The sequence below is a fragment of the Diachasma alloeum genome, unplaced genomic scaffold (genome assembly GCF_001412515.2).
Source record: "Diachasma alloeum isolate Michigan unplaced genomic scaffold, Dall2.0 Dall_scaffold_00323, whole genome shotgun sequence".
NCBI classification, from domain to species: Eukaryota; Metazoa; Arthropoda; class Insecta; order Hymenoptera; family Braconidae; genus Diachasma; species Diachasma alloeum.
Window position 1 is genome coordinate 296,630 of NW_021680462.1, and position 12,235 is coordinate 308,864.

General features: G+C 33.4%; 1 protein-coding gene across 1 annotated transcript in view; it reads right to left on the reverse strand.

Annotated features, from left to right (window-relative positions):
• Positions 1-633: 633 nt before the first annotated feature.
• Positions 634-12,235, reverse strand: part of LOC107040154 — a 117,660-nt gene continuing 106,058 nt past the window's right edge. The window contains 3 exon segments of the mRNA XM_015260101.1: positions 634-3,352; positions 5,945-6,033; positions 8,564-8,718. Coding sequence (XP_015115587.1) covers positions 3,184-3,352; positions 5,945-6,033; positions 8,564-8,718 — 413 coding nt within the window. The 3' untranslated portion in view covers positions 634-3,183.

A 12,235-nucleotide genomic window follows, 5' to 3' on the forward strand; every position in this document is an offset into this window, starting at 1 on the left:
TTTGGCAATGATTAGTTTCCGTAGAAATTGAACGAATCCTCAAAGGCTCTCCGAATGAGATAAAAAAAATGATTTGTCGTATTGAATATCGTTGGGATATGCTCGAGAATCTTATATTATCAATTTTAATATATCTCTTCTTTGTTATTCAACATTTTTTTTCTTTTCACAGAGAAACATCTCGTATTTTTAAAACATTTAAGGCAATATTCAATTTTTTACCATTGAAAATTCATCAAAACATCAGTGAATCACATCCAACTGAACACAATAATACCAACTTAAATCAATCAATTTATTTACTGACCATTCGATCAATTAATTAGATACGTTTCTCTGTGAAATTTATAATTGAAAAAATCATTTCCTCGTGATTTTCATCGCTCTCAGATATCTTGAGCCCACTCACCATAAATATCTACATATATCGATGTCAATTAACGATTAATCGTTAATCAATCATCACCAATATTGTCAATTATTGAACTAACACATTTTCATGTGTGTCAATGAGGCTAGTACCATTTTCTTAATATCCCTCTTTCAATAAAATTTCAAAGCTTAATATTTATTTATATTATTTATTCATATATATCTTCATTTTTTTTTTCAATAAATCTGTTTAACCTTAAATTCCATTTAATAATTTTTTATTCATCGCAATTAGCTCATCCATCTTATTCATGATATTAGGATTTTTATTTTATGTTAGTTATCTATATAAGCTTATGTATAAATAATGCTTACAAAAATATGAATTTTGTGAGGCAAAACTTTGCAATCATAGCTATCGTAATATTGTAGAGCCCGATGATTCATTAATTATAATTGTTTTTAGTTATTTATCATTAGCAAACATCGTAACAATTCATAATATAATTGGAGTGGATTATTATGTTGTTTTGAGTAACGATTGAAATGGTAGGATATTTTGTATATTTTTCTCAAACTAATCATCTTTTCCGTAATAAGGAACTTGCATAGAGTCCAGTTTTGGATTATTTTCAAATGAATAGTAGAGTCTTTGGAGTCTATGAACCATTCCAGAGTAAAAAGTTTTCTGGAATGTGGTCGGGATATTTTGTAATAATTGATTAAAAGTGCATCAATTTTGAACACTTTTTTGGGATCACGACGTCGACGCACCGGGATCAAATTCTCCTTGCGACTACTAGTAGCGCTATTGAGTTATTCTAGCCTCTCACAGTGCGAGACGTTCAACCAACACAAATCGAGGGGTTTATGTTTGAAACAATTCTTAAAAGTGGATAAAAAAATATATTGGCAGTAACAAATGAAGTTTGTGCTGAAAAATGATTTTCAAAAGGCGAGCTCGGAGAATTTACCAACGGTAGACGTGACTATGTTGATAGATTTTATGGGTTCAAATCTGTGCCAGTGTCGAAAGTCATGGTTGTATAATTTTCACTGTTGTATTTTTATATCCTGGTACAAAACAATATTTATAAGGAATTTTCATCACTCGATTCAGTTTTTCTGACATTTTGGAGCCAAATATACGTATAGAGTATTTTCCTAGATTGCAGCAGTTATACTGAACCGCTTGATGGCGCCACACGACAATTTCGGTCTCCGGTGAGTTGACGTCACAGGCCTTTTTAGAACGTTTAAAAAATCCAAATTTTCAATGCAAATAACTCATCATTTGACTATTTTCCGTGTTTTCTTATCAAATATGAGTTCTTGGGGGCATATACTTGAAGGCAAAAAAAAACATGCAAATTCCCTATTACGAAGACAAGAGGAAGAAAATCCGGAAGTGTAACATCATCTATGGATGTTAAATTGTTTCAGAAGTTTCGGATTTACAAGAACATGTTGAAAGATATTCTTCGTAGAAAATGTAAATAATTACATAATCGACAAAACGAGATACATTCTACCACTTCAATCGATATTCATTCTCAATTGTATCTTTGTTTTATTTTTGTTGAATATTTTCTGTTGTTTTTTATGAGTGGTGGGCATCTGTCATAAAGTATAAAGACATTAACAATCGAAGAACACGTTTTATTCCATTATTTTGGTTAGTTCTTTAAAATCATTCTTTTAACTTGTGTTGGAGTTTTGGTATTCGGTAACGAGAAAAATTCGACAGAGAAAAAATTCTATTTCAATTTTTCATGATCTTGAAACATCGAAAAATTATTACGAAATTGATTGTTAATGCAATTAAATCAATTTCGATGAATTTTTCTCTGTTAAATCCTGGAAAATTCAACTTCTTCCATCAGGAAATATCTTATGTACATAAATTCATTCCCAAAAATTAATAATTGAAGAAAATAACTAAAAAATTGACAATTTCTCTGGTAGAACACGATAAATTGATCTACAATTTTTCTCATAATTTTCTTCTGGATGGATAATCCCTATAACGAGTAATAAATAGTTAACTTCTATGTTACACTACTTACAATTAATAATCCATTAATTCTAAGTTATTTTTGGTGTACGCTAATTGTAAAATATCAAGCGAATTCCAGAAGCAAAAGAGAAATTCAGAAATTCTTCCTTTCTTCATGAAAAAAAAAAACATCTTTTGCTACTTAATTTTCTTCTTTTATACTTTGGAAGACCATTGATTCGTGACAGTAATTTCGTCTCCAGAGTTTCGCCACGTCGATTGATTTAATGAAAAAATGGGGAAAAGGTGGAGAGAAAATTTCGAGAGAACCACAGATATTACAACAAAAACAAAATTCCACAATTTCACAATTATCTCTATAGGACCACGAGGTGCTAATAATTTGAAAATGTGAAATTTATCGTATTAGTATGGTCTCCCCACAGAAATCAGCACAAGAGTGAAATGAGATGAGTCAATTTAATTTCGAGATAAGTTTCTGTTCATTATCTCAAAAATTAATCAAGATACATAAAATTCCTATCAAGTCTTTTTCGTAGCTGTACGTCGAAAATCAACAAAAATGGTCGATCTCCCTTTTATCCCAAGATATTCATGAAAAAACTCACTCATTTCACAACTCCACAACTAAAATTAAAAAAAGCAACAGATACTAATTGTTAAAATAATCAGTATTAACAACGATATTCAATGTTTCTTGACTCTTCCTTTGGTAAAAGAATAGCGACACTCTTGAGTGCCCGTTGTCTCCTGGTTCTGTCGGTGTGGGATGCCCCGTGGGGCATCTCCTCACCTCACAAACGCTCTACGTAATTTCCAGGGAAAGTTCCGAAGTATCCAGTTCTTTGGCTGGATCCAACGAACCATCCGTCGTCGCATTTTTCCATGACGTAGACCGTATCCCCCTCCCTCAGCTCCAGCTCGTCCTCGTTCTGCGGTCTGTAGTTGTACAGAGCTCGATACCTGATTAATTAAAAATTGTTTTATCATCATTTTTGGGGATTATCAGGCGTAGAAAAAAGTTCGTTCGTTTTTTATCTCTTCATCTTTTTGTATCCATAAAAATATTGGGTTTAGAGGAAAATTTCATAAAACATTTTTTGAACGTGATTTGATTTTCTATAAAAAATGTTCTCTGGCACTTTTCAATGAAACCACTTCTCTTTAAGATATTTATGAATCAAAATTCATTTTTCAGGTGGGGTGCAGCGAATCAAAAATATGAAAAAATCGACTATTTAGTACAATTTAGGAAACTTTGATTCTTGTTTCTAGTTGAGGGTCGACTGGTTTTGAGGGACAGAGAATCCTTCAGAATGCTTATGGTTAAGAGTAGGTTACTATGAGTTTTGAAAATCACGGGCTATTGGAGTGTGGAATGTGTTTATCATACATTGACGATCGATTGTTTGTAGGTCGTTTCCCCCGAAGAGGCTTAAAATCCACTTTTAACCCTAGATTGGTCACGTTATGAGGGAAACCCCGCCGCGCGTCCTTTTTCGTTAATTACAATTGACTGGCTAACCGGAAAAATTTTAAAAAAATTTACTTTGTTAATTGAAGTGTCTGAAAAAATTATAGTAGTTTTTAGAACAACATATTTCCGAAAATTTCCAAAGAAAACTAATTTTTTCGGACAGATGAGCTGTTTTTTCCCATGTTAAATGAAATTGCACATGACGAGATGTTGCCGGAAACTCGCTAAACGCGCCCGAGCAGTGTAGAGTGAATTCGGCAACGCTAAAGCCTGAATAACACGGCGGGGAATCCCCGCAGATATGGCCAAAGTCGCAAGGTCGCGTTTGGTGACCAGACTAGCGATAAAAAAACCAGTGTAACGATTTTTCAAGCCAGTAATTGTAAAAAAAAGAGATATTAATTTCTTACTGTAATAAAAAAAGTTATAGTTCTGTAAAAAAATTTGTATAGAATAGTATACATGTATATATTATAGAATATATATTATATATGGTATATAACACATGCTATATATACTATGTGCTTTTATATCTATTTATTCCTTATTTTTTTCAATTGTAAAAAAATTAATATAGTTCTGTGAAAAATAAATATATAGGATAGTATATATGTATATAGTACAATACTAGGTCCCTAAAAATAAAAAAGAACGCAAAACATAAAAGAGAAACGAAGAAGAAGAAGACCCGCATAGTCCGCATAGTCCCAGGGGCTCCAATTTTTGAGCTACAGAGGTTTTTCTTCAAAATTTTTGAAAAAATGTGTACAATAACAACGACGAGCTAGTTTTTTGAAATTCGACTTCTAGACATCCGAATTTTTTTTTAATCTAAAAAATTGCACAATTCATGTAAAATAGCCAGAAAAATATTTCTAAAAGAGTGGAGAATATATTTTAAATACTTTGAGGATCATTTTTTTGAATATTTCACATGAATGATGCATTTTTCTTTATAAAAAAAAATTAGCTGAGTAGGAGTCGAATAAAAAAAAATAACTCATAATTCTGATTGTACACTTTTTTTCAAAAATGTTGAGAAAAAGGTCTGTAGCTCAAAAATTGGAGGCGCTGGACTATTTTTAACACTTCAATTGTCTGCGGAGCAAATGAACAATAAACAATCCATTTTTTGCAGTAATTATTCGTTTTTAGATATATATAATCGATCTTCAATACATGAAAAATCTCACTCCAAAAAATCTAACGACAATATATTAGTACTCATAGCAGTCTCCTCTTCAAGTAGTTCTCCCCTTACGGTAAATTCAAAGATTATTGAAAACTGATGTGAAAAAATCAAGAATTTTGTTGACACCTCATAAAAAATAATCCGTCAGTTTGCAAACAAGTTTTATTATTTATTTATAAGAGGGAAATATTTGAAAAAATATCAATATTTTGCGACATTTAATTTAGATAATACTGACTGGGTATGAATTTTTTCAAATTTTTTCCATGCAATTTAGTCGAAAAATTTAAAAACTGAAAATATCCAATAGTACAGCGTAGCCCGGCCGAAGGGTAGAGCTACTTTAAGAGTGTTCAGAGTGATCAGAAAGGATAATTTGATTTTCGAACCACACACGTCTTTTTTATCCTTACGACCATTTGAACCTCACCTACAAACAAAAAAAATTTTTCCTTAGTTGTATCAAGTAGTCGTTTTTCTCAGTGGTTTCATTTGAGCTCGGTCTTCCCTATCTAATCAAATTTATCAAAATCTCCGTTAATCATGTTTTGAATATTATAAATTCATTTCAATAAATGTAGCCCGGTGGCTCGGCGCAGTGGGTAAGTTCGTTGCCTCACATGCGGAAGGTTCCGAGTTCAAAACCCGGCCGGGTAGAATGGTGAGATCCAACCATTTAAAGTCCTGATCATCATCGCAGCATACCCCAACCGGGTCGCAGCGATGTAAAATAACGATAAAAAAAACAAGAAAAAATTCAATAAATGTGACAATATCGAAGATGTTGCTATTTTTATTGAGAAAAAAACAAAAGTAACTTCTTCTGCAGAAAACGTTTCAAGTTTTCTTATTCAAAGATTGTTTAGAAATAGAAAGGAACACTCACGGTAACGTATCCGAGTGTGTATCGATGTGCAACGTTTCGTTGACAGGTGCGACGTGCAATTTGTTGCGTTCAGTGACACCAATGCGTGGCTGCAAACCCAAATCATCTCATTATTACAGAAAAAACACGTAAGGATTCAGTGGAAAGGGGATATTATCTTCTTAATGGGTAGTTTTAGGGAGAAAATTACAACATTTTTTATTGCAAAGTTCCTCAGCTATGTAAAAGGTCTTCAGACATTTTCTCGTAAAACCAACCATTACTGAGATAATTCCGCGTTTTTGGAATGGTTCAGAATTTTTTTTCTGCTTGTGAAATCTTCTCACGGAGGAAAGTATTCATGAGAAAATCTCGAAAGTTTTCCTCTAAACCACTCATTACCGATCGAAATCCATAGGTAAGTAACTAAATTCCCCTTCACCAACTAATTACCAGCTTCATATGACCAAAAACAAAAGTGAGAAAAGTATTCCATATTCGTCCATTAGATCTAAAAACTAATTCATTCTCGTCTAACAATTATGCAATTATTTCTGAAATTAGTGATTTTGTGGGAAAAAATTAAAGGTAAGGCTGAAGGCCTTCGTGCGATGGCCAGCCACAAACCCCTTGCGGCAAATCACGTTAAAAATCAAATATTAAAGGTATTTTTTATTGCAAATCTATTCAGCTACCTAAAGTTGAAAGAAAATGACATTTTTTATTGCAAAGTACCTGAGCTATGTAAAAGGTCTTCCGACATTTTCTCGTAAAACCAACCGTTACTGAGATAATTCCGCGTTTTTGGAATGGTTCAGAATTTTTTTTTGCTTGGGAAATCTTCTCACGGAGGAAAGTATTCATGAGAAAATCTCCAAAGTTTTCCTCTAACCCACTCATTACCGATCTAAATCCATAGTTAAGTAACTAAATTCCCCTTCACCAACTAATTACCAGCCTCACATGACAAAAAACAAAAGTGAGAAAAGTATTCCATATTCGTCCATTAGATCTAAAAACTAATTCATTCTCGTCTAACAATTATGCAATTATTTCTGAAATTCGTGATTTTATGTGAAAATATTAAAGGTATTTTTTATTGCAAATATCTTCAGCTACCAAGAAGGTCGACTGGCATTTTCTCTTAAAACCAATCGTTACTAGAATAATTTTACATTTTGTAAAAGCTTTTAAAATTATTTTGTTCTAATTATGAAATGATCTAGTTGATCAGTGATTTCACGAAAAAATGGATAACGTTTTCCTCCAGCCGTCTCATTACCAACATAAATCCATAATTAACTGCGTAAATTCCCCTTCACTACTAAATTACCAGTTTCGCATGATCAAAAAGAAAAGTGATGAAAGTAGTCCAAATTGGTTCATTAGATCTAAAAACTAATTCATCCTCCTCTAACAATTATGCAATTATCTCGGTAATGAATGGTTTTGTGAGAAAATATCGTAGTAGATTTTATCATAAAGTATTTTCTGACGAATGTTAATTTATAATCCGAATCGAAGGTGAGGATTATAATCGCATTCGTCTGAAAATACTTTGTCAGCCGTGTAATGTCAACCATTTAGTTTTTGGCACTTACCCTCTACTTTAATAAGAGGGGGATATAGGCAATCAAAGGAATAGAATAGAAAAGAATGTAAACTATTTTAAGACACGCACAAAAAAATTTAATGGAAAACCTAGTGAATTCGCTAGACAATTCCATTGAAGTTTCTATTAGTTTTTGGGCAATTCTATTGAAATGTTCAATATAAAATATTCTATAGAAAAAAATCAATAGAATTCGAATTTTTTATACAACTTATACTATTGAAATATTTTCTATGGAATCTTCACGGCTCAAATTTTCCAAGTTTTTCTCATCCTATTTTTCTTGTTTTTTCTGTTGAAGCGCCCGTTCATTAGTCCATAATTAATTAAATAAATTCCTCTTCACCACTAAATTATCAGTCTCACATTGTCAAAAGAAAAAGTGAAGAAAGTCCTCCTAATTGGTTCATGAGATCTAAAAACTAATTCACCATTCTCTTCTAACAATTATGCAATTATTTTTGCAATCAGTGAGTTTGGCAAAAAAGGCCAGAGATGTTTTTGTTATAAATTTCATCAGCTACCAAAAAGGTCTTCTGATACTGTCTCGTGAAACCAGCCGTGGTTGAAATGATTTCACCCTTGAGGATTTTTTTATTAACTATTCTAATTGTGGAATTATCTCGGTAATAACTCGGTTCAGATAAAAACGTCAAAAATTTTCTCCTCGCCCTCCCATTACTGATCTAAATCCATAAATAAGTAACCAAATTCCCCTTCACCACTGCATAACCAGTCTAACATGATCAAAAAGAAAAGTGCGCAAACTATTCCAAATTCGTCCATTAGATCCAAAAACTCCAACTCATCCTCCTCCACTCAACAACGAAAAAATTCTAGAAAGTCGTGCAACTGGAGTAGAAAAATTCCTCCTCAAATACTGAGGAATCTCCCCTGGTTACGAATCCCAGGGATTCAAAAACAAATAAGGAAAGAATTTCTACTAAAAGGAATTCACTCAGTGTATTACGTAGGAAGAAACAACGAGAGTGGAGAGGATCGAGAGGAATGGAATAAATGAAACGCACCAGTGAGATATACTGAGGCTCAGCCGTGCTCGTCTTCACGGGTATGGATGGAATATAATGATGGGGTCCCATGCTCAATTTTCCACTCGCCGTTCCATTCGAGAGCATGCTGTGGGCCGCAGGCGATGCAACTGGTTTACCTGATACTGGGGTTTCTGGAATAACAAAATTTAACAGAGTTTATGGAGGATCATTGTCAAGAGCTGATAGCGAATGTGGTTAAACTTTATTAAGAATATAACCAGATAACATATTCACGTTCATCATTTTGGCGGAAATTTCCGGTAAATTTTGTGGAATTTTCGTTTTTAAAGGGAAGCATTGTGAACGTTCTATTTTTACAGTTTATAATTTTGATTGGAAATGGTGTAGAATGGTCTGAAACGTAAAACTACAAAGTTCAGCGAACATGTCTGCACCTTTAGTATTATTATGGAATGCTTGGAATGAATTAATAATCCTTTCCGTCCCCCTGAAGTGTGAATCAAGTAACAATTGAATGATGTATTAATTACGAGGAGTTAGTCTTTTGTGTATGATGAATGAATTTATCTCTCTTGCTGTCATTAAAATAAATTCACTCCTTCAATGAAATAAAACTCTCTTATTTACTACAGTATTATAAGAGCTAGGATCATACAAAATTTCAACTTGTCAGCTCCTTTTTTTCTTAAGTTATTGTGCGTACAGGATTTTTCATGAAAAACGGAAAAACAGCAATACCTCCAAACTGTATGTTAAGGAGTCTATATATTCTGATTGACTTACATAGAGGCCGTTCAGTCCAGTATTTTGAAAAAAAAATTTGAAATCGGTGCAATAGTTTTTGAGATATTGAGGAAAAACGAAATTTGAACGCGTTGTTATATTTTAGGAATTATCGAACTGGACCGATCGGGCTGAAACGGGCTGAAATTGCGCGTCAAACTTTAACTCAATAATAATAAGTAAAAACTTCAGATTTTAATCTACAAATTTCACCGTATTTATGTTGAATTTTCCGTATTCATGTTGAATTTTGAATCACCAAAAACCTACGTATTACACGGAAAATAGTATATTTCTATACCAGTGCGGAAAAGTGGTTTTGGCTCGTGGGAGGTTTATAGCACGAACCGAACGCGAGTGCCAAAAAAACACTTTTCCCATGAGTAGCGAACGATATTTTTTACTATGTGAACATAGTAATCGTGAACCATACTCGCCACACTAAAAATTTACTGTTGAACATAGTAAAAATTGCGAGTCGGTATGGTGAAAAGTGGTAGAATAAAAATAAAATTTAATTTGTCACGAGTAAATATTGGGTCAAGATAAATCAAATTTTAATGTTTTTTTGGTATGATCCGTCGATTACTATACATTGTAATTTTAAATTTTATATTCTCTCCGTATACAGACATGATCCTAAAAACATCAATTCTTCACGTTTCATAAAATTCTAGACTATTTGCAATCAAATTAGAAAATCGAAAAATCGGTCAAAAACAAGACTTCCATTCTGAAGCAAAATGGTTAATCTTGTTATCAATTTCTCGTAAAGAATTCTGACCAAATTGACCCATTTTAAACAATTCTTTATCTCGAATCAAATCAACACAACCTCATACAAGCTTTTTTTACAAATTGAAATGTCAAAATCAGAGAAAACAATTGACAGGCTACAGGGAAATTATCAATCCGATCGGTGTGAAACGTATCACGTGACCGGATACTGCATTCTGATTGGTCAAAATCAGAATTGAGAAAATTGTCAAAATAAAACCAACGTGAAGGTATCATGTGACCTCAAATACTGTGTTCTGATTGGGCGAACCGAGGAGGGAGGAAATTCTGGATATAATTCTCTTCTGATTGGTCCACGGGACGTCGAATACCACAATTCTATTGTTCAGAAGCCTGATGGGGGAAATAATCGATATAATTCTCTTATGATTGCACCATAGGACGTTGATTGCCGCAATTCTCTTGGTCACAAGGGTGATGGAGAAAATAATCAGTAAAATTAAAAAATTTATGATTTTTCCCCACTTAAATTAAATTCAATATAACTATACAGGAAATTGCTACTCACCAAACTAGTCATAAAATTGCAATGTTTTTCGAAAATTAAAACATACGAGCAACCACTACCGGAAATGTCCAAATAATGAGGCACGACAGCCTCAGAGTACTATCAACGCATTCCAGTTGAGTCGCTGAGTGTAACAAGGAAAATAAATTTAATCTACCCAAAACAAGCTGCTTATTCATTACTGACATTTTTTAAGGATGTTTAACCAAAACCCAGATTATTCCCCATAATTTTAATATTGTCTCATATGCCAGATTCATATTTGAGCTACACATTAGTAATAATCTTAATCCTTCCATCGGGGCATTCTAGTGAGAAATTAATTTCTGAAAATCACTTCTTGTAACATTACGCTTAGGGAAGAAACGTGACCGTATGAACTTTGATCCAGATGTTGCATGGGTTAGACACTCAAGATATTGAAAAAAAACCAAAAGCCATTTACTCTAGTCTATGAAGAATCTATCGCCGGCGAAAACAAGTAGGGGACTGAGCCATATAGGGGTGATATCTTCGATTGATTTTCGAATTCCTCTAAAAAAAGGTGTTGGTAGACTATACGGTCCCTTTCTCAATATAAATTTTATATTTGGGAATTTTTGGGACCCGATGCCAGCCACGTCCGCGCCATGGGTCTTGGGTAATGCCAAGAGCTGGTAAGGCTCGTAATTCGATGCTTTACCATGCTCGTGAATTTAGAAAGTGATTATTCTTAAATTAATTTATTAAAATAAATTTGCCTTTTAAAAAGAGGTGGCGAAATGGGAGGTCCCGTACACCTCGCCGGCCACTTATATAATTATATAGTGTTCCGAAGAGTCCTAAACTTACCTCTGGCAACCCACTCCCCATGTGACAATTTCTAGCAGGGTATCTGGCATGGGTACGTATTGTCTACCAAAACCTAAAAAAAATTTGACCGCCATTACGAGTCGAGCAACACGACAACACCACACAACAGCTGATCGGGATCGGTAAAGTCGGTGACGATAATTCAGTGTTGGAAGCATATTGACATGTATAACACACACAAGCATTCATCTCACTGTTACAACCCGACTACTAGCCGAAGCGTGCGATATTGTCGGATAAAAATTCGACTGCTACCACTGCAGTCAGAAGTCTGCCGTTATCTATGAACATTTTCTTTAATTATTGTTTTTGAGACCGGAAAAGTACGCCATAATACTTCTAATTGGATGAGAAAAATAATTTGTAATATGAATGATTTATTTAGTCAATTTTACTTTTCTTTTCAATTGAGTTGTCCACTTGATAGGTTAAACATCCTTAATGAATTCTGGCTTTGACAAGTGCAAGACATTGATCCATCAAATTGTTTTTGCCCACGGCTACGTCAAAACTCTGATTCATCCATATCTAAATGTTAGCTATTAATTCTAAAATGTAAAATTGAGTCTATCGAAATGTCAAAAATGACACCAACAAAATACAAATTAAAATTATGTCTATTTTCAAAAGTCTTTACTATTAAAATCTCATTAAAATCTCACTACCGCACATCATTATAACTTCGATAGCCGAAAACATCGTCAGCCATCACTTTAATTCAAGAAAATGCCAGACGTGTTTTATAT